Below are 24,405 nucleotides of genomic sequence, written 5' to 3'. Positions count from 1 at the left end.
AGACGTACGGACGGACGGACAAGTGCAACGCTATATGCTCCACTCTGTGGGGGCATAATAAAACGATATTTTAATAATACCCATTTTGTCAATCAAATGCTATGGATTTTGGAGGCTGCGTTCTGTTTTATATACTACATGAAGTAGGTATGAGACTGCAAGTGACTCCGATGTTTCGATTTTTTTATGTGAGAAAGTTTTCTTACTACCGTACAGAATGTCGGTCGTTTAACTCAGGTGCCCGTTCGTTCCTTTATTTATACCCAAAAGGGCACTTGTAAAACTCGAAAGTCGCCACATGATTATGTCAGTTTTAATGAGCCGTGACACCAAACCAAAAATGACCTAATTACATGAATTAAAAGTTATTTTTTAAAGCTTCATGCCTTTAAACATTAAAAATTTAGGCAATGGCGACTACATTTTTATTTGTTTGGGTCGTCAGACCAAACAAATAATGGTAGCGAAAATTTCAGGCTCTGATATGCTTATTTGCAAAATAAGAAAGTAGTCCGAACCCCTGGAAGCGGTTACTTACCTTTATATATGTACTCTAACGCTGACAAATTAAGGGGAGATCACTGTGTTAAGATTGTCAAATGACGGGCGCATTAATTTTCAAGCCTTCTCGGGAGAAGAAAAAGTAGTTCCCGATTGGTCAAAGATTTCAAATATTGTGTAATTCTTTCCAATATACATGTAATATTAAGCACCATGATTATTTACATCAGTGTCAAACGAAATTAATAAGTGTTACAAACTCTAATTTAGAATGATATGGTTTTCTTCAGGCTGATATCCTATAACTTCCCCGTGGTCCGAGGGGTTACACGCTCGTTTAGGAAGAGATATGTCCTGAGTTCAAATCCAAGTTAAGGCAACTCATGTTTTTTGTGTGTTTTTTAATTGTTTAAGCCAAATAAACAATGAATTAATATCAGTGTTGCAATAAGCCTTATAGCCAATATACTACAGTTATGACACTAGAAACAACATTGGTGGCACTTTACAAAAACAAATTGGTTTACAATCTCAACAGCCTTCACCTTTCTGACATTCTGAGACCCAACCAAATTCAGCGCCTTCTGTGATTTGAATTTAATTAAACATGACCATGGTATTGCAAAATTGTACCTAATGACTTGCTTATTATTAACAAAATATAAATATATATAAATTGTTATCAAGTAATGATACTTTTCAGCGATTTAGGTCATGACCTTGTTTTATTTTTTCAGGATGAAGCAAAAAGACATATCTTACTTCACTTATAAACTAAAAGAAATAAAAAACAACAATAAACACAGCATTATATAAGCAACATTTTCTTTCCACAGAGCGCAACTACCTGATTCTGTTTAGATCGAAGTGTTTAAACATACCCTAGGTGATTTTAAAATAGGACAATTACATGAGGTTGTAAATGTTAAGCGTGATCTCTTGAAAATATAGTGCACAATACATATAAACATTAAAAGTAAGTATGATACATTGCAAAACAGGTTCCTGGGTTCTCGTTTAAATTAATAAAATATGTATAACTATGAAAAAAATCACTCACATTATAATTTATATTAAATTTAATATATATTTTATTTTAGAATTATTACAAAATACGAGAAATTGTGTGTGTACCGTATCTTTTGAAATAACAGTGTGTTCCGTACCATTTCAACATAACTTTATGAAAATATGCTAAAACATCACTGCATTCACTCGATACATTGGCCATAGTAAATATATCAGATTTAACATGTATTTTTCTATGAAATAGTGTCAAAAAAACATATGGACTTGCTAGAAATTGCTTGTTATGACAAATGAGTGTGTACCGTTCCCCTCGGCCTACAGGCTATGAAAAGAAAACTGTACTCGAATGTTCTCAAAAACATTCAGGGGTTTTCAGAAATTTTGATATACGCGTGGATAGCTGAATATAATTACGGTACTCTGCGCCTTATCTCATCAAAATCGGTAGAGTAATAAATAAGTTATGAATAAAAACATACCTGAATCGGTGAAAAATTGGCGTGTTCCGTACCCGAAAAGTCACGTGGTATGGCCACATTGTTGAGGATGAAGTCTTAAGAAGTGTGTCATGTGTATTAAGCTGATACTTTTATTCTTTAATAACAAAAAAAAAGTTTCCTACTTGGAAAGATAAATTATTTTGATCCACATTGGACTGATTAACTAAAAATACTTACGTTTTTACGATTTTCTGCAACATTCTTAATCTTCTGCACTTTCATTCTTTTGCAATTCTTGAAACCACCAAGATAAGTTTCTGTTCTTTCCACGGAACCACCGGAATTTTGCAATTGCTGTTGTATATTCATTATTCATCATGCCTACATAATAGACCGCGAGAATGAAATTATATGACTGGTCTTTTAGAGGAAACATCGTACCCTTTACAGATGCAAAGGTTCGGCATTATTCTTGGCATGATGCTGCAAGTTCTTGACGCTGATATTTCTGTGAGTAGCCCCTCTCCAGATACATTGAAATTGATTGTTAAAGTCATTGACATCATTGTCTAAGCTTGTTTCAGAATTGTTTTCATTCTGCAATAGTCGAATGATGTAGGATATAGTATAATGGAGGTCTAATAAACTTATCAATCGATTCTGGTTGATCTTCAGAGCTTGCATTTGATTGGCAGTAAGCATTGACTGAACTGATTTTGGTATAATCATGAATAGAAAGGGATTGAATACTTCTAATACTCTGTTGGAATTTCTACTTTGGCTATCTCGGTATGCATTGCCATGATCGGAGAACACTATAGTTAATGTGTTGTCCATGCCACTTGAAAATTTTAAATACTCCGCTAAATCACTATCAATGTATTGATTTCTTTTGCCGACAAGTTCATGAGCTATACTTGATACCATGTATGATATGAAAGGTTTGGCCCTATGGTTCATGGTCCTTTGAAACATATTTAGATATGAAAACAAATATGAATGATGATGTCTCCCGTTATAACAGATTGTCTTTGAATTAAAGGGGTTACTCATCCCGTTAGATTTAAGAATGTTACAGCTAGCTAACGTGTTCCCAATATCGTCAATTCCTACTTTTCTACATGTATCTAAAAATTTCATATAAAAAGATTGTTTATCCAAAGTTCTGTTTAAAACTAGCAAATCTCTTGACAATCCCCATCCTGTGAATGGGCACATGTCTTCCAACCAAAGACTTGAAAAATCCAGCTCCCTCAATGGCAAAAGCCATTTCGCTACATTCAGCTTTTCTTTCGACAAATCATTTATTCCAAACGGAACTTCATACGGGTTTACATAACCGGAAAAGAGAGCTTGCAAAGTTTCGAACGTTCTCGACCGAATTCCTTGTACTAACTCAAAATCTAGAACCATTGCATCTTCATGCTCAGTTGTAATCTCGTTTAAAGCCTTTACAGACCTAGGTAAAGATCTGAAGAAGTGGACCCTTGAAACAGAATCTATCATTATAAAATTCAAATTCATATGGTTTTGTTCTCTGCGACTTTTGCGTTTGGCTTTATGGTTAGTCCTTTGCGGCGGGGGTGGTAGGTTTAATATCTGTGGTTCAAAACCATGACTATGGAGCGTAAAACATGAAATAAAACAGAATCGTGTTGTACTACTTTGAATAAGATTTGCAATTGATTTTTGAAGATCTTCTTTGTTTCCATACACTTTCCAATTAATTCTGTCAATTGTTTTTGTCCCAAGGTACACCTTCTTACCACATGATGTAATGTTACAGTGCACACCCCACTGATCAGGAGTGCCCTGAAATACAACACTTATCAATCATTGGATGGTATTAAAAGGTAAAATTATTTACTATTATTCAGAAGAAAAGAGCGAATAACCGACCTCATTTCATCCCGAAGAAATGGAAAGTAGTAATCGATTCAGGGTATTTAAAACTGTTGGCAGAACTGTGATCTTCGGCCTAGCATCAAATGTCTTACCTATTAACACGTGATAAATACAAATATGATTTGTGTATCCATTAGTCTGCTGGTGACCACTGTCAGTACACATTTTAAAAGTTTCCCAGTTTCTATGAAGAAGAGATACGGGTAGATTTGTTAAGATTGAAAGACGGACACTTCCATTTAAAATGTAACGCATAAAGGGTTCAATAGTTTAAATCATCTAAGGTCTAGAAGGTCATCTATCAAGTATTCATAAGTTCATTTCCACCAAGGACTGTTTTTCTCCCAAAAGAATTGCTGAAATTTCGAAAAAAACATTACTGTTTGAGGGGAGCTGGTATATGTCACCAACATTGTAATGGCCTTATGGCAACTTTCCAGCTTTACAGGTGGAGGAAAACCTCATGTGCCCCACCTGCGTAGAACCACAAACGTTCTGTAAGCTTGCTCATGAAAGAAACCGAAATCCCTCGCGGGATTCGGACAGCAGTGAGGAGCATTGCGCATAAAGCCGACGACATTCAACACTCGGCGTCGGAAGTGCTATATGGTCAATAAGAAAGTAAGAACTTACGGTGATGCTGCAAAACTGTTTTGACCCGGGCTTCCTGCATGCCCCCTCTATATCAATTGCGTATGGTTTATAGAAATTAGAGTAACAGTCACGTGATAGGAACGGATGCTTCTTACATTGAGTCATTCCATTGATTTTACCTCGCAGTCTGTTCTAAAAATTTAAAGTTGATTTTCAAAGAATTTTGTTATCAGGTATCAAATTGTTTGAAGTGGATGAATAGCGACTGGCTTACAAGTATTTATAACGAAAACGTTCTATACATGACACATTATTATCGATTAAAATTACGTAAATGTACATGAGATTAGAATTCTTTTGTAAATTATTCTTTTAATGTGATTTGTTGAAAGTATGATAAAACATAAAACATTTTGATATGTTATAATTGTAATTGATTAAGTTACTAGATGTAAAATTGACAGTGGTTCAAAAGACATTATTAAACTTTTCATATTCTTGAAACAAATACAAAACAAAACAAAATTTCATCGTCTTGTTTGAAAAGAATTAACAATTTAAGTAACACTTTTGTATCAGTTATATAGAACAACAACAACAAAATTAATATGTTTTCATCAGTTTAAGAATTCTTTAACTATATATAATAACATATCTATATCCGAATTCCTTAATATTAACATGTCCAGTTTCATTATTTTTTTTATTGGGGGGGGGGGACCTCAAGTGGAACATTTGCTAACAATAAAAGGCCAGGTCAGACGCCCACGATATAAAGCTGCTAAGGTTACTAACTTTCGGTTGAGCAGGGTAGGGGAGGGGGGGGGGCGGGTGGTAAATGCTGCGGGTCTGAACGATAATGATAATTATGATCATTGTGTTATAATTATGCTGTAAACATACTAGTATGAATCACTATGAATTGCATCTATACACACTATATATTTTCTTATATAATAAAAGGATAGCTATTTATAGTAAGGTTAACCATATCTAAAATTAGAAGAAATCTTTTCAGGAAAGGAATTAAGTCGTTGTAAACTTGTATCAACCATTGTACTTATTCGGTAAGTACCAGGAACAGGAAGGAAAGATAACAGAACCAACGTCCAAATAAAATGAGTAAGATTAAAGCTGTGTTTAATAAACAACTTGACCACGCATGAAAAGGAAAGTCTTGTATGATAACGTTCGTACTATAACCGTACTTAACGTTCACTTACATGTCTACTTCATAAGATACATGTAAGAAAATTACTTAATAAATAAGTGAAAAACGTATAATAAACATATAAATACTAAAATAATACCTTCAGTCGCATAACAGTACATGTCTTTCTATAATTTTTTCTTGCAATATGTTTATGTTGTTTTTTCATCTTACTCGTATCAGTCCTTTGAATGGTCCTTTTTTGTTTCGATTGGTTGCTATTTATAGCCGTCACGTTTCTAGTTTCACTCCGCCCACTTTGCTCTGTTTGGTAACTATTTATAGTAGACGATAACCGCTGTGTGATCACAAGCATGGAAAGTATGATTACCACAACGAAGAGCAGTAGAATCTTAAGCCATCTCTTCATCCACATTATCATTGTTTATTCTACCCTACTTTGTTAAGAAATTCATCAACCTTTTATAAAAGAATAAAAACAATTTGCACAATTACTCCCTTATACCTTTTTAGAGTGTGAAGTGTTGATCTGTTAACAACAGAAAAGCTTTTCTAGCATAAGGAATTTAATATGGCACGGGTACAAAATAAACGCAGTTAAAGTATTCAGCACGCACAATTTTTATTTGTACTGATTGTTAAATATGAAATTGGCTTTCTGTGAAAACTAAATCCGTGTTTTCGATTCTCCGTTGCAAATTCTAATACGTTTCTTACGTTTCTGTTTTAAGTCCATTTCAATATGTTCGGTTCATTAAAAGCCTATACTATGACATGCAATATTGCGCAAATAAGTGAAAATATCTTAAATCAATACATTTCACATTTCATTTACGAGAGACTGAGTTTGCATTGTTGTTGTTGTTGTTTTCTTTTTGTTTTTTTGTTGTTTTTTTATGTATAATATCAACAAATATCGGTTAATAAGAAATCATTTAATAATTACAAGATGTCCTCGGATTATTCAGTATAACAGATTTCGCAAGTGACGAATAAACTACCTTAAGTGACCCCATGGGCCTGCCAATTGTGATCCAAGAGGGATCCAAGACACATACTTTTTTAGAAGAGGAACACGCAGTTATTATTATCTGTGCATTGTCATGCAAGAATATGGCTAATGCACCTTTTTCTTGGCTTATTGAATTCCTGGCCTGAGGGCATGTGCTTTAAATGCATCCTTGTGCTTCTGCAGATCTTAATACACGAAAACAGATGCATTTACCATATAGCTATAACCTTTCATTCTATTTTATTTGTGACGATTGCAGTTAGAAAGCCACTGAGAATAAGTTAACTCAGACATAACATTTGCCTCAATTTTTCAGCAGATAGTAATTAAGATCAAGACAGATAATCAATATCTGGATTAACGAGTCTGGATGCGATATTATTGTCTGACTAAATTTATTAATCCCAAAAGACACTAGCTATTGAGGATAGTGCGATTCTTTTGTATTAGAGACTAAAAGTTCCGACATTAATGACGAGATATGACATGCTTAGTCATATACATGTATGTGCCGTTATAATATGGCATTTTCCTAATGCTTCTGGAGCAGAAAGTGTAATGTGTTGTCCAAGTCTCCTTAACTGGATTTGAAAATGATTTGCACAAGATAAATCAATCTTGATGAATGCTAAAGCGTAAATTAACCTTTTATAAAATCTTTCATGACTACAATATAGAAAATGTCTCTATTACGATTATTTGAAATTAAGCTAGGCATGCCTTGGAATTTCACCCTTTCTATACATAGCTGTGTTTTGCAGTGCGGTGCTGTGTTGCTCTGTGTGCTGCACGTGCTGTGTTCCACACACAAATATTCTAAAATGCACACACATCACTCAACATCTCGTTTTGTTAAGCTAGCAACTTATGTACCTAAATATGAATCAAAGTTAATGATAATTAGTAATTTTATTTTTTGTTTTAATTGCTAAATTTACTAAAATTTTGGAGCTTTAGCCAAAAACTGGCAGACATTTAAATATATAAATAATACTATTTTTATCATTAATTAAACAAAAAATATTGCATTAAAATAATTATTTATGCATATTTGCTAATGCTATAAGAAAGTTACCTTGATTAAACTTCAATTTTTGTCCAAAATCCTGAATTAACTTGTACGTGTTTTTTTACAAAAGAGCACTGGGTTAACTATAATAAACACGGCTCCGTATCATGTTGCACCCGTTACACAGAGTGAAAAGTGAAATATTGATTCAAAACGAATCGTGCTAAAGCAATCACGTATCTATACAAATTTGGTTATAAATAGTTTACTAATTATTTAAATAAAGTGCATTGTCAATTGGATATTGTCTGATATTTTACAAGTTTAATAGTTAAATGTTAATCAACAGTTCAAAAAGTAGTCCTACTAAAAAGGTATCTGGTTAAATTCATTTACAAATTCACGCACCAAAGTTTAATGTTATAAAGAATATCCCTCGTATGCTTTTGCTCAGATATCAGGTGTTTGATTTGTCAAAAGCCAGAATAATATTAACCAATGAAATCCTGAGATTCGAGACTGATTTCAGAAAAAAAAAAGTTTTATAATCTCCAAGCCAGTTCCTTTTTTTTACTTATCCTTTCTCCCCTTTGTGGTTGGGAGTGGGCCGTCGGTAAATAAAATGAATTGTCTAGTGATATGATTCCTGTCTCTTATACCAGGAAACTTGGGTTCGAGTCTGATAACTACAGGGACACGGTTGCATGAGGGTTTGAGTTCTTATGATAACTTCTCGGCAGTTCTTGTAATAACTGTCAAGGAGTCCGTCGGAAAACATTTGTATATACTACAAAAACACTGGTCAAAAATTGTAATTTTCATCTTTTAAAAGTGAGTTTTAGGTGCTAAATTAAACTTTAATGATTAAGCTTCCCTTACATCTTGTATCATGTGTCAAAACTCTTACAAATTTAGTATTTGAAATTATTTTTATAACAGTCGATTTACTATTATTTGCCGATTTAACCTCTCTGGTGTGGGTTCGATCCCTGGGAGATGCTTTTTGAAATACTGCACTTGTATCACATTATTTCAATACTTCGCATATTTATGAAGTTTTGGAGAAAGAGAGATTGATCTTTTTTCAAATCAATGTTATTAACGTGAGATTTAGGAAAACAACAATTTCTAAATGCTGACTTAACCCGATTGAAATAAAGAAAGACTAAAATAATAATCAAGTACTAAACACAGTCACTACAGATAGTAAACAACTTTTAAATATATAATGATGTATTTTAGAAATGAAGATATTGAGGATATTTGTTTGTTTGTGTGTAAGATGAAATTTTATTTCATCGAGTGGGCTTTAAAAACAGTATTCTCAGTATACTGTTTTTAAAGTTCACGAGATGAAATAAAATTACATTTTACACAACAAACAAACAAATTTTCTTTTTATTTTATGCTTAAAAACAAGTTAAAACGAAATTTCCATAATATCAACTTTAATATTTCCCCATTGAAGGCCTCATTTAGTCGGAATTTCTCATTAATTACAAGAAGTCTTGAGCTGAAAATAAGTTCGGCAATCAACGATAAATGACGGTGATATTATTCATTTTATTAAAAAAATATGAACGTTTGCTTGTTTTAATAATAAAAACAAACAATTCTTGTAAGAGAAAAAGTCCAACCATCCATTCAAATTTCTGTTACTTACTGCGAATTTATATTAAACCTGGCTTTGTTTAATGTAAGCGGCAGCGGGAGGAAAATAATTGTGTTTGATTCAGAGGGATATCATTTGGATTTGTTAGTCATACACCTTTTTAAAAGAAAGAAAACTTATTTGAGGATTGTAACAGACAAAAAATAAGTGTTGACAGGTGTAAAAACATTCAAAATGCAGATAGAAAAATGGAAAACTTGGAAGCTGGCTCAGGAACGCTGGGTAGTTTACTTATTCTACGAGAGGATGACTGCCATTTCTTTCCAATTTTTCATAAAGCACACGACAGTTATTGCTCGTAGGATACTTTAATATGCCCAAATGTTATCAAGAGCAGTTTTGCATGTGGAAGGAATGTATTTTTCAGACTGTAAAAATTGAGACAAAAAAATTTAGAGACGAAATTTGGTGATTAGTATGAATAGAAGTAAGTTTTCTTCTGTTTATTACTTTTGACATTCAAGTTATTTATCAATTTCAGCTTTACTTTCTCTTTAAACAGCCTGGCATTGTCAGAATTGTCAGCAAAAATAAAATTGAGGTACCACATGGGGAAAATCTTTAAAAAGTAGTTTCGTCACTGAAAAGTGTGAAATTATATTTTGATAATTTTTACTGTGAAATTATCAAATATAATTTTCACGGATAAATTAGTAATCCACTGAAAAGCATAAAATAAATTAAAATAACAAACAAGTTCTAACTAAATACCGACAATTTATCTAAGGATTTTAACATCTTGCAAGTTTTAACTTAAAGTAAACATAATGCTTTACCTGTATTATCTCTCCCCGTTATATTTTTTTAACGAATCATCATTTTCACTTTTATGATTTAACTTTATTCATTTATTAATCACACCTGTGTAACATATTACTCGGTCTCCTTTTTATGCATGTATAGTTTATAAGTACCAATCCGATTCGGTGTTAACTTTTTAGTGATTATTACTATGCCCCGGTCTATATAATTATTGCTCTTAACTGATTATTATAACTGTAGAACAATAAATAGTTTCCACAGAGATGTAATCCTAAGATACGTGTATATTGTCCTTCAATTTATCATAAATAAATAAAGTAAGGAATAAAATGAAGGATCTAAATATCTCCCCCATAACATAGTATTGTTTCTAAAAAAAATCTTTCAGTTCTTTGAAAACCTCAATCTTAACTAAAAACTTATAAAACGGTGACAGGTACTCATTGTTTTATTTGTTTTTATTCAATTTTTTTTTCACATACCTTAAATAGTAACTTTGTCGCGTGCACTGACACGATAATTGTGATGCTCCCTTGCTGAAGTTCGAAGAACACAAGTGTATAGGAGGAATGTGTAAGGACAATTAAAATTTAAGTATATAATTATAGATTAAAATTGAGCCATTCAGAATGAATACCAAACAGGAGTTGGTATCACATATTATTTGTTCTGAATAATGAATATTTTAAATGCAATTATGTTTAATGGCTATACCAAACAAAAAGGATATAATCAATTGCCGATAAATGCAATCTGGAATACGGATCAGTAACCCGGTTTTAATGTAGAACTCCTAATTATTTATTAAACATCTCAGACAGAGTGACGGATCTGTAAACGTTGTTTCTAAACATCCTTATAAAATCAAACGGACGGACGTCTTTGCGAATAGAAAGGCCGTCCGGTAAGCCCAATAGGTAGAGCGTTGGATTGTAAATCGGGGGACCCGGGTTGATTCCCGGACGGCGCAGGTCACTTTCGTTGTGATTGATCATGAAATCCTTCCTACGGTCATTCGCACTGCTTTTGTATGAACATAAGTAATCAGTTTCTTGATAAAGTGAAGGCAACTAGTACTGGTGGTAAACTGATTGACAGCCTGTCCAGGAACGATGCGGTGGCTGAACTACACGGTGCATATCCATATCGGCACCCTCTTTGCGAAATCTGCTGAAAAGGTACCCTCTTTGCACATGCAATCGGTAGGTATGTTATATTTCTTACTTTTATGTAAATATTTCAAACTTAACGATAAACGCTAATAAAAGCATATGTCGTGCATTGAGTGTACCTATATGTGTTTAAAAATGAGAAGGTACCTGTGATATAAAAATTCAAATGAAGAGAGATAGCCCGTGCCGCTGCAAAACCGAAAGTAGGGTGTTTTTATGAATTTTACATTTGTTTTCGACAATGTACTGCTATTTGTCCGAAGATGATATGTAAATGAACATATTAAATATGTATGATTCATATATAATCAAGCCACAGGTTCATTTCAGCCCGAATAGTATGTCGAGGTGATGGGCGAGGTAAGACATGTCGATTTTTTGTAGCTTATTGAGAAGTTGCAGTACATGAAAAACAGGCACTTGACAAATCAGCACATAGTTAAAACATTCTAGTGTTCCGTGGTATACATCTTTTCCACGTGTCATACCTCCTTTCCATATTACAATGAATGTTTACTGGCTTGTTATCCATCGCTGGTTTGTTTTGAGCAGAGAGTGACCTGTGCATGTACAAAGAGGGTACCGTTTCAGCAGATTTCGCAAAGAGGGTACCGATATGGATATGCACCGTGAACTTTGCTCTGGTAAATTCGATCTGGCTTACTAACGTGATCCGGAGTGAAAACTGCCAACACCACCTCCTTACGAATAGATAAGTTTTGGCTTTTGTGTTTTCTTTCTCGTCTATTATCATCACTATATCATCATCTATATCAACACTACCTAATTAAAATACCACCTTGTCTTCTCGGTCAGACAGACGGACAATTTGGTGAATATAAAATCATACAATCTTATTAGGAACTGCTGCTGTTGCTGAAATAAACAACCGGTGTTTTATTTCAGACACGGGTGGTCACCCGGATGTAACCAATGACTGTTAATCCGGAAAAGTTCTGGTAAGGAAATAATTCAACCTTCAACCGCTCCTTTTATGAAAGTTTTGAATTTGAGATTCATGTCTGCTTCTAAACCCGTAGACTATGAGTTCGAACCCCAGGATGGTTAAGTCTTAAAATCACACAAGAAAGTACACGTAATAGAAAATTTGGAAGTCCCAGGTTACAGCCGTTTTTATATTATTTCAAACAAAGTAATAATACATCGGCATCTTGTATTTTAGTGCCAGTTTTTTTGAAATTACGAATTGGTTACTGTCCAGCAACAAATAAACAATGGAAAATCTAAAATAAATGTACATGTACTTCTTTTTATATTTCTTTTATTTATACAATTTTCCAGATATGTAAATAAATGTTATCTACGTCACTGTATTTTCCGTTTTACCAAACAAATAAACAATAACGAAGAGAATATACATATATCTTATAACAATTTTATAAAAAAAAAATAATGGTATATCAGAATATCTAACCCTTGACTATATTTATTTATACATCTGTATTTTTCTTCTTCATGAAGAAAAATCTAACACTTGAATGTCTACTTATTTGTCAAAATAAATTTTAATAGTGTATCTTAAAATACAAATAGATCTCTTGTCAGAACAATGAGCTTTACTTGTCAGAACAAAGAAATTTACTTGTCAGAACAATGAGCTTTACTTGTCAGAACAATGAGTTTTACTTGTCAGGACAATAAGCTTTACTTGTCAGGACAATGAGCTTTACTTGTCAGAACAACTACTTGTTTGTCCAAAAAAGGAACATAATCATATCAAAATCCATGACAGAGTTGTGTGCAGTTCAATTAAGTTTTTACTATATACATATAAGGAAAATCAATGACACCACGGGGCGGGGCCAATTTTGACCCAAGGGCTTTTATTTGAACAAACTTGGTAGACACTCATCAGACAATGTTTAATGCCAAAAATTTAAGCTCTAGCTCTTTCAGTTTTTTTAAGAAGATTTTTTAAGGTTTTTACTATATACATAAGGAAAATCAATGACCCCCTGGGGCGGGGTCAATTTTGATCCTAGGGCTTTTATTTGAACAAACTTGATAGACACTCACTAGAAGATGTTTCATGCCAAATATCTAGGCTCTACCTCTTTGGGTTTTTTTAGAGATTTTACTATATACATATAAGGAAAATCAATGACCCCCCCCCCCCCCCGGGGAAGGGCCAATTTTGACCCCAGGGCTTTTATTTGAACAAACTTGGTAGACACTCATCAGACAATGTTTCATGCCAAATATTTAAGCTCTAGCTCTTTCAGTTTTTTAAAAGAAGATTTTTTAAGGTTTTACAATATACATATAAGGAAAAGCTATGACCCCCTGGGGCGGGGCCAATTTTGACCCTAGGGCTTTTATTTGAACAAACTCGATAAACACTCACTAGAAGATGTTCCATGCCATATATCTAAGCTCTACCTCTTTGGGTTTTTTTAATAGAAGATATTTTAAGTTTTTTCTTTCGGTTGCCATGGCAACCAGAGTTCTGCATCAAATTAAATTCTTTGAACAGTTTTAAAAGGTGACCACCAAAGGAACATTCCTGTGAAGTTTGGATAAAATTGGCTTAGCGGTTTACGAGGAGATGTCATTTAAAGTAAAAGTTTAAGGACAACGGACAGACAGACGCCGGATGAAAAGTGATCACAAAAGCTCATGTCACCATGTCACTTTGTGACAGGTGAGTAAAAATAAATAATAAAATGAAAAACCCAAACAGTCTGCTTATTTGATTTCAAAGATATTAAAAATTTGAAAATGTCATGTGTTGAATATAAACTGAGAACAGCTTGTACTTTGCTTTTTGAAATCTGTTTACTGATATATATTACATGTCTTTCACTCAGTGACTTTTACATGTATTTTCATATCATTTTTATGTTGTCCCAAGTGCAAGTATACAATTAATTATATTGTGGAATTATTCCTGACGTGATGACACATTTCTAGCTTTGTATTTTTATGCACCTGAAGATGGTCATAATAAAGTAAAAACTGGAAATTAAAGCTTTTTGTATTTGTATATTTATCTTTAAGTGTCAGGGGATGCAGCCCTCTGATTTTAGTTAGCTTTGGTTTATGAATGGTTCATGAACAACAATTTGGCCATTGTTCATGAACAACAATTTGGACACAGTTCATGAATTGGATTCATGGAATCAGGTTCATGAACAGTTCATGCATAAATTTGTACAAATTGTTGTTCATGCACTTTTCAAGAACTGACTTCATGAATTATTCATCAAATTCTCGACATTATGTGACCTTAAATTCAACAAAACCAACAATAATCTCTGGGGAAAAAGCAAGTTCAAAGGTCAGTAAACACCATCAATATTTAAGCTATCTTTATAGCTTCCACACTTGAAAGAATTCAACATTTTCATTCATGAACTGCTTTTAGTCCAGTAAGCAAGTGATTCAAAACATGACAACCTTAACAAACAGCTGCCTTCATGTCTATACACATATATGTATAATTATATAAAATACATTTAAGCAAAAATAGGAATAAATTTTAAAACAAAATAAATACATATACAATGATGAGCCATATCTAGGCAAAACATGTTTTGTACCTTTATTAATAATAGATATTCAATTGCATATAAAGTCAATACATTTTTTTATATCTTTAATATAATCATTAAGTGCGCTTCACAAAGATTATCAAAATTTACAACTTAACATTCATTAACAAGTTTAAAACTATATCTAATTGCAAAAACAAGATTTTTTCTTATATCTTAATAGTTGAGCAAAGATTTCGTACTGACATACATTGTAGTTTGCTTGTTTTTCAATATTATAACAATGTCAATATTCCTCATATTACACATATTCATTATAATACAGCATGCTAGATATCTATTGGATGATTATGATGTTTATATATTACATATAATTGATCATGGCTATTGGTAATTCATAGCAACTTTCAAGGAACTCAATTGAGGTCAAAAAGCCTAAAGACAAAGTTTGAAATTCTTACATAGATTCAGTAAAGCACTCAAAATGGAATAATTTGTCTGAATCAAATGGTAAATTTATCTCTAAAAAAATACCATTTCCAATCACGTCATGTAAAAAAAACACAGTTGAGTGCCTTTAAAGGATATAAAGATATATCTTATGATTTTATTTTTAATTTATAAACAGTAAAATTATGTTGGTTGGATAATCTTAAGGTGACTGGTCAATTTTCCAAAAGGGATGTAAAATAGAATTTCTCTGTTTAACACACATCAATATTGTTTGTAAAGAGACTAAAATGATAACCAATATATTTATAATAATTATGTTGCTATTAATGAGTATTTTAAGTATGGTTTTAAACATTTAGCAATGTGTTTGTCAATGATTACATGCATGTGCCATCATCACTCTTAAGGAAATACATAATGTAAACACATTTTTTTCATATAGGAATTTTAGAAGTGTTCTTTTTGTAAATAAAAAAAACAACAATTTTTGAAGCCGATATTTAGCTTTATACATGTTGAGGTAATACATAATATCATACAATTGCTGGTGAAATTTTAAGTGTTGGTGTGACGTGAAACCAAGCAAATACAAACAAAAATCTAATGAAAGTTTCAATGATACAACAAGAAATAAAAACACAAAATTAATTGTGAGCTGGATGCTTTCTAAAAATACTTTACAATATATAGAATAAAATTTGACAATTTGACAAAACAAGAGGGCCATGATGGCCCTGAGGTCGCTCACCTGTATATAGCCCCCCCCCTCCCCCCGTGCCAATGTTTACCCAAGGGCTTTTATTTGTTTATCTGAACAACTTGGTAGACACCCATAAGAAGATGTTTCATGCTAAACATCTAAGTTCTAGCTCATTGGGTTTTTTAAAAGAAGATTTTTTAAGTTTTACTATACACATATAGTTAAAAACAATGACACCCCTGAGGCAGGGCCAGTTTTGACCCCCGGGCTTTAATTTGTAGATATTTACTTATGGATGTTTCATGCTTAATATCTAAACTAAAGCTATTTGGGTTTTTTTTTCAAAGAAGATTTTTAAGTTTTTTGCTATACACATATAAGGAAAAATCAATGACCCCCGGGGCGGGGCCAGTTTTGACCCCAGGGCTTTTATTTGAACAAACTTGGTAGACACCCATTAGAACATGTTTCATGCTAAATATCTTAGCTCTAGCTCTTTGGGTTCTCTAAAAGAAGATTTTTTAAGTTTTTACTATATGCATATAGGGAAAATCAATGACCCCCTGGGGCGGGGCCAATTTTGACCCCAGGGCTTTAATTTGAACAAACTTGGTAGACATTCACAAGAAGATGTTTCATGCCAAATATCTAAGCTCTAGCTCTTACGGTTCTTTAAAAGAAGATTTTTTAAGTTTTTACTATATGCATATAGGGAAAATCAATGACCCCCCCCCCAGGGCGGGGCAATTTTGACCCCAGGGCTTTTATTTGAACAAACTTTGGTAGACACTCACTAGAAGATGTTTCATGCGAAATATCTTAGCTCTAGCTCTTTGGGTTCTTTAAAAGAAGATTTTTTAAGTTTTTACTATATGCATAATAGGGAAAATCAATGACCCCCTGGGGTTGGGCCAATTTTGACCCCAGGGCTTTTATTTGAACAAACTTGGTAGACATTCACTAGAAGATGTTTCATGCCAAATATCTAAGCTCTAGCTTTTACAGTTCTTTAAAAGAAGATTTTTTAAGTTTTTACTATATGCATATAGGGAAAATCAATGACCCCCCTGGGCGGGGCCAATTTTGACCCCAGGGCTTTTATTTGAACAAACTTGGTAGACACTCTTTAGAAGATGTTTCATGCCAAATATCTAAGCTCTAGCTCTTATGGTTTTTTAAAAGAAGATATTTAAAGATTTTTCTTTCGGTTGCCATGGTAACCAGAGTTCTGCATGGAATTAAATTCTTTGAACAATTTTTAAAGGTGACCACCAAAGGAACATTCCTGTGAAGTTTGGATGAAATTGGCTCAGTGGTTTATGAGGAGATGTCATTTAAAGCAAAAGTTTACGGACGGACGACGGACGGACGGACGACGGACGGACGCCGGACGAAAAGCGATCACAAAAGCTCACCCTGTCACTTTGTGACAGGTGAGCTAAAAATACAAAAATCTAAATAAGTGATTCCACCAACAATTAAACAGCATAAAACAATATTGATGTGTCTGAAATTATAGTAGAATATTTGTTTATATCTTGATAAAAATCATATCAAAGTATGTAAATTAAAAGAATGAATATCTTGTAAATGTTTGATTAAGCAATTGACTCATAATCATGACGTGTAATTTTACCAGCTAAAAAAGGCAAATAAACTATCTGAGGAAACATATTAATATTATTTTCTAGTGTAAATTGTTAAAAAAAATTCTGGATAATTCTGGTAAATTGTTGCCAATTCCAGTATTTTGGTTGATTCCAGTTTAAGTTGTGTAACTCTTTTCTTCTGTATAATTCATCACAAAAGTTGTGCAACCTTTATTAAGTAAACTAAGATCTGACTTCAAGACGGATGTCACAAGACCAACCATTCTTTACTTCACTAACACCTGCAGCTAAAAACGTTATATCACCATGGAACATTCTTACCTGTACCTCATCAGCTGTCGACAGCACAAGATTTACTGGTTTTAAAAATAACTTCAGCACTAATGGCATCTTACAATTATTAAACGCCTCATAAACAACCCCTGCTTTGTTAGATTGAGAAACTACATATAAACACTCATTGCCACTAATACTAATAGAGGTAATGTTTTCTTTTAAATCGTTATAAAGAATACTGTCTAAAACTTTGTCAAGATCTATGTCATCTAATGCTGTCTTTTGAATATCTTCAATATCGCTGTTACATATACACAACTTCAAATCGACTCCGATATCTGAACAGTTTGAGTATTTCCCGTAAGGTGTTATTCTGTCAAAATTACCCAATGCAAAGCTCGAGTCTTCTGTAATACGAATACTTATGAAAAATATCTTGTCCATAGTTTGTCCGTCTGTTTGCACGTACAGGTCCATCTTAGACATTTTAGAGTGATCCTGTAAATAAATATCACCAAATAGAGTAATACAAATTCTAAATATTGCACACTGATAAAGAACATTTACTGGAAGGTTTCACAGGATCTTTTATCAATATACCATTTAAAGACAAGCAATTAGTAAAGTAATTGCAAGCAATACAAAAGTCCCATACCAGTTAAAGAGCCACACAAGAATGCATGGCCATTTAATTATGCCACTGTGGAAGACATGAATGAACTTTTGAGTTCTTTGGTAAATCTTCAAGATTTGTCCGCATCGTTATAATGTGTTAAGTCTCACTCTCCGTGCCTAATAAGGAAATTATGTTTATACAACAAACAATCTATGTAAAGCTACTGTTTAAAAGGGACTCCACTGAGTTATGAATCTTGTCACATAACATGTGGTAAATGATAAGGAGCATATATTTGAAGTATGAAGTTGATCCCTTAAGAAATAGAAAAGTAACAGTTAAAAATAGTATTTTTTAAGGAAAATTCTAAGTTCAAGAGGAGATAAATAAAAAAATATTGGTGCTAGAGTACATAAGATGTAGTTAATGGTAAGGAACATATATTTGAAGTATGAAGTGGATCCCTTAAGAAATAAATAAGTAACAGTAAAAAATAATATTTTTCAAGGAAAATTCTAAGTTCAAGGAGAGATAAATCTGAAAATATTGGTGCTAGAGTTATGAACCTTGTCACATAACATGTAGTTAATGGTAAGGAACATATATTTGAAGTATGAAGTTGATCCCTTAAGAATAGAGAAGTAACAGTTAAAAATAGTATTTTTTAAGGAAAATTCTAAGTTTAAGGGGAGATAAATCTGAAAATATTGGTGCTAGAGTTATGAACCTTGTCACATAACATGTAGTTAATGGTAAGGAACATATATTTGAAGTATGAAGTTGATCCCTTACGAAATAAATAAGTAACAGTAAAAAACAATATTTTTTAAGGAAAATTCTAAGTTCAAGGGGAGATTTATCTGAAAATATTGGTGCTATGTCACATAAGCTGAAGTTGATGATAAGGAACATATATTTGAAGTTTGAAGTTGATACCTTAAGAAATGAAAAAGTTATAGTGAAAAATATTTTACTGCACCAAAACTTTAATCTGAAATCTGAACGCGGACGCCGGGGCGAGTAGGACAGGACAGCTCTCCATATACTTCGTATAGTCGAGCTAAAAATCAAGCAAAATTTAGACATTTGACCTTGAAGTTTAAGGTCACTTATGAATGAAAGTCAAAGCTAGTCTGGTCTACTAAAAGGTCTTGTGCCAAGGGTTGGTGTGGCCAATTATAAAGACAATACACCAAGAACTTAATAAGTTATGATGTCAAGAATTAAGTTTGCAGAAGGCAACAGCAATGCCGAAGTGAGTTTAACAAAACCTCTATTTTTTTTTTCAAAAACAAGTTGAGCTAATAAAAATGGCAAAGACAAGCATTATTTCATTATTCTGTGGGTCAATAATAGTGGAAATTGAGTATTTTTAAATTAAGAGGGACTTATGGGAATAATAAAATTTACTAAGAGAAACTTAACAGGACGCATACAATCAAAGCTGTGTAATATTTATAAAACAATGACTTTATCAGGGTTCTATATTTTTGGAATTTTTGTTGGTTTTTGTAAACATGTTTTAAGATGTATTTTTTATTTAATGAGGAAGTTGCAAGTTTATGCTCCTTTCCAAAAATAATTAAGCAAATAGACCCTGTTCACGATAAAAAAAAATTAATAAGATGCAAATCATTTCACTGAAATGAATTACGAATTGAAATAATACACAGATATTTTACTTCAACATTACTGGTTTATTGGTGGAAAATATGTTAAAATTTTATAATCAAAATTTTTGTTAAACCAAATATACGAACTACTTAAATCAAAGTATAAAGAATGTCATAAGCATTAAGCAATGGTTACTTTTTTCCCATGCACAGATAATATACAGTCATATATGTGTTTTTATTATTACATTTATAAGTTGTATGGCAATTAAATATCAAATATAAATGTTATATATGCCACAGATTGACAATGTGCAGATTGATTTGGGCTCAAACCCAGGACCTCCGGAATACTGTTCCAGGACTCTTCCATTTGAGCTATCCAGCAGCGAACATATTTTCTCATCCAATAAGTGAACAGACTGTCCCATAATCTCCTCAGTGCTTTATTGAAATTCCTCTTTATATTTCGAGGGTTACAGAGCCATTCTCATTGTCCTCCGACGTATAGGCATTTACACCTCACTATCAGTGCCAAATGTCACACAATGAGGATAAAGTTCAACCTGACTGGGGCTCTTAACCCAGGACCTTAGTTAACCCAGGACCTTCGGATACTGTTTTGCAGGTTTATGGAGTGAGCTATCCTTCCTCTTTGTCTGCCAGTTACACTCTGGACGAAAGCTTTACTTTTTATCTTTTCCTCAGTACTTCATATTATATCCTGCAAAGATTCAATTTGCAAGATTTAAACATCTAAATTTTTGTATAGATAAGAACAAAGAAAACTCCTAATTAGGCCAGCCTGAACATTATCTGTGTTTCCCCTCCCGCGACCCAAATCAGTTTGAGTAGGTAAGGTTAGGTAAATACAATATTTCTTTTTATTCAAAATATTATTTTTCTATCTATTCTAAAATTATATGGAATTCAAACCAAATTTGTGAATGTTTAGCAAACTTACTAAACTTCTAAATTTAAAATCAAAGTGTCAACATCGCCCCGTCCCAGCAAAATTCCTATATAATATTCCTATATAATATATATTGTTCTACCTCGGATCGCTTGATTACCGAACAGAACAGAACTGGACGGTTTCAATTACAGCCTTGGTGCATGTAAGGTTAATTTTAACAGTGTTATCTATTTATAGAATGATACTTGTATGTGTGTTTATTTTAGTAAATGACTACAAATAGATGCTGCTGTAAATTTTTTATATATATTTCATTAATTCATTGTTTAAAATAAAATTCATCAAAACATAACATATTGTTCAACAAGTTTGGAAAATGATTGCCTAATCGAACTCAACCAATCAACGAACTTAACACAGTGTACTGTTTATTGATACGCATTTGAAAACACTGGGATAAAAATTCTAAATATTTAGAAGAAATGACATATCTGATAAACTGATATACTTAAAAACAATTATATTGACGTATTTATCATTTGACCAATGTAAGGTGGAAAACCGTTAGCCTATATCCTACCTGATAATAGTTCAACCTCGATTGGCTCGAACTATCGATCTCTTAATGCACAGGCCCTTCTAGTTTGAGCGAACAAAGTTTGATTGAATATATTATCTTTTTTTGCTAGGCAATACTATTTTTGGTAGCTGTGATTTTTGTGCGAAGGTAACGGCAGGGGAAACAAACAATATTTTATTTTCTGCCATAAGAACTTGACTTAGAACAGAGTAAGGTTGATTGTACATCAATTCTCCATAACATAAGTTCACTATAAAATGCTTTGAAACATACTCCATACAAAATGAAAAGGCTTGGGCAATTTTGTTTACAATCTTCAAATAAAATCCTTGCTCAAAGAATACTTTTAGATAAATTCATTTCAACATAAGAAATGTTCATTCAAATTTGAAATCATCCCAAAACCATTAAAGCAATGTTTAAAAAAACTTACAAACTTACTCTTTGAAAGATTTGTCTATAGCCCTGGCTCTCTCTTTATATCTTGTAACAAGACCGTCTTCTGACCTATAGAATAAATTTATTACACTTTTTCAAGCAACAGCTTTCTTACAAATGTTATTTTTCGAAAGGAGTCCTTCTGACATTATTAGTTAGGTATATATTTTTTTTTTCTCATCATACTAACAACCCATAAAACAATTAATTTATTTTCCAAAATAAAAAGTTAATTTATTGTAATCCAATTCTAAACAAAATACAAAAGCTTTAAAAAAACCCCTAAGGGAAAGGAGGGCAACTCCAAAAAATACCAAAATAATTTGTTCCTTTTTCAAAAAAAACCCCTTTCTTAAGAATTTTTTAAATTTTCAACTAAAGAAGTCAAAATATTTGAAAAATCAAACATAAAAAGTTTAAAAAAATTAAAATTCAAAATTTTGTTATTATCTTTTTTTTTAATTTTGAAAAAGACCTTTTTCTGTTTTTATTAAATAATTTTTTAATTTTAACCGTTCTAACAAAAAGTTATTTTGCATATTTTGACTTATAATTTTTAGTAATAATTTGTATGGCCTTTTTATACATCCCTTACAATTAAATTTAAATTTTTTAAACCCTAAAATTATTTATGTTGATCTTTTTCAATATTTTAATGAAAATTCAATTTTTTTATAAAATTACTTTTTAAATCTGGAAGGCGTGTTTAAAAGGCTATTAAAAATTTTAAATACCTACAGAACCTCTTTAAAGTGACATGCCTCCAGATTCATGCTTAATTTCATGAAAATTGAGAAAATGAATTTAACGGTTAAATATTGTAAAGTGAACTAATTTTCACGTTTCAAACAACACTAAAATCCTCATTAATTACCAAAAAACAGGTCACAATTATGTTGAATATCCCTTACTGTGTTGTCCTGTAGTAGAAATAATATGTTGATAAATACGGTCAAAATCAGTCATCATATGCATATTATATTAAGTTATCAATATTCCATTGAGAATATTCTTACTTTAACTCTTCATTCATTTCTCAAGTTTGAATTTCATTAACTATTCTTGCTCATCTGGAGGTGTGTAGCTTTAAGATTATTAGAAAATAAGTATTTTCTATAAAGGTTTACCTATTACTATTTAAGGTAGTCATACTGTAATGCATTCTAACATAAGCCAATATTGTATTAAATTGGTTTTTTCCCCCGAACGTTATTTTTCACAAATCTTTGGTATTTTAACATTATTTTTAACCGTTAGTACCGTAATTTTCTAAATAGTGATAAAAGATGATTGTTAATAACCTAATGCCCAAGATTTTGGAAAAATTCCGTTCCAGAAATGATCGATAATATGCTCTGATATTGGCTGATGTTAGAATTTTTGTGGTGGGAAAGCATAATTACAGAAAGTCTACCTTAATATTGTCCTGACCATTGAACATCTAAATTATAAAATATATAAAATATGAGTTACCATTTAAACCTACTTACAAATAATTTATAAGTCTTTAAATTATGTTGAAGTTTAAAGCCACATCATACATTCATTATATGGAAAAAAATAACTTGATTTTTGCTAGCCAAAACTTTACAATAAATATTACAAACCCTTCATTCGATCAGATATATCAGACACTGGAAAAGAGTGGGTAGCTGCCTCCTCATCAGAAGGAAATGAATGATCTTCTTCTTTTACTACGAGTAGGATTGGTGTTTGTGTACATTCTTCCCTTTTACTTCGTAGGTGTTTGCTTAACAGGCAGCAGATTTTTAACAATCAGAAGTGGAAAACATACTTTTTTTTTAACTTTGAAAGGGGTTTGTTTAACGAACACAGGCTTTTCAGCGTAAAAAAAAAAGCACGTCGAAAACATTTTTTTTACTTTGAGAGGTGTTTGTGCCTATAAACCCACATTTTTTTCAGCAGTAAGTTGAACCATTTTTGACTTTCATAGTTTTTTTTGGCTTCATGGTCCCACAGATTTTTTTTCCGCAGTCCTCCTTCGGGCCCTTTTCCCCTTTCCTAAGTAAGAAAGGAACAAAGAATACACATATTGACTAAAAAAGTTTAATTATAGCCCCCTTTTATTGGGCACGCATATTCTCCCAATAGAAAATAGTAATAATTTCCCAATCCCCACAGGAAAAAAAATTCCCATTGAAAGTTTTCCAAAAAATAAAAACTCTAAAATCTTTTTGCAAATAAGGGCTTTCTTCACTGTAAATAATACGTCTTAAATCTTTTGAAAGATGTCAATATAGTCCTAGGACAGAAATTGTTTCACCCATTTAATCACTGCAAAAATTTCAGTCATGCATTAATTTTCCCCAATTTTTTTAAGAAAAAACACTTTGCTGAAATTCCCAAATTCCCATGGGTATGGGTGGGGTTCCCCAAAAAAACCCGGCCCGGGCCCCTACCGCT

The 24,405-nt window shown here is 32.4% G+C and overlaps 1 protein-coding gene and 1 long non-coding RNA gene across 2 annotated transcripts; both read right to left on the bottom strand.

The window, feature by feature from the left end:
* Positions 1-2,227: 2,227 nt before the first annotated feature.
* On the bottom strand, positions 2,228-6,324 carry LOC132748595 (uncharacterized). Its single transcript, XM_060738212.1, has 3 exons — positions 5,780-6,324; positions 4,509-4,661; positions 2,228-3,782 (listed from the first exon to the last, which is right to left on the bottom strand). The coding sequence occupies exons 1-3, from the start codon at positions 6,059-6,061 to the stop codon at positions 2,415-2,417; spliced, it is 1,803 nt and encodes a 600-aa protein (XP_060594195.1). The 5' UTR covers positions 6,062-6,324; the 3' UTR covers positions 2,228-2,414.
* A 12,009-nt stretch (positions 6,325-18,333) lies between these two features.
* LOC132748598 (uncharacterized) lies at positions 18,334-23,709 on the bottom strand. The gene is made up of 3 exons (XR_009628285.1): positions 23,589-23,709; positions 21,985-22,050; positions 18,334-20,771 (listed from the first exon to the last, which is right to left on the bottom strand). It is a non-coding gene; the product is annotated as an uncharacterized LOC132748598 (long non-coding RNA).
* Positions 23,710-24,405: the final 696 nt, after the last annotated feature.

This window comes from Ruditapes philippinarum, unplaced genomic scaffold (assembly GCF_026571515.1).
Source record: "Ruditapes philippinarum isolate M1 unplaced genomic scaffold, ASM2657151v2 ctg4848_1_1_1_1, whole genome shotgun sequence".
Taxonomy (NCBI): Eukaryota; Metazoa; Mollusca; class Bivalvia; order Venerida; family Veneridae; genus Ruditapes; species Ruditapes philippinarum.
The sequence above is the reverse complement of the archived record's forward strand: the minus strand, read 5'-3'. Positions and strand labels throughout refer to the sequence as shown.

Coding starts and splice junctions, on each gene's coding strand:
- LOC132748595 (XM_060738212.1), bottom strand. CDS start 6,061: ATGATAATGTGGATGAAGAGATGGCTTAAGATTCTACTGCTCTTCGTT. Junction 4,662..5,779: donor GTACTGTTATGCGACTGAAG/GTATTATTTTAG, acceptor TTAAATTTTTAG/AACAGACTGCGAGGTAAAAT. Junction 3,783..4,508: donor AACAGTTTTGCAGCATCACC/GTAAGTTCTTAC, acceptor GTTGTATTTCAG/GGCACTCCTGATCAGTGGGG.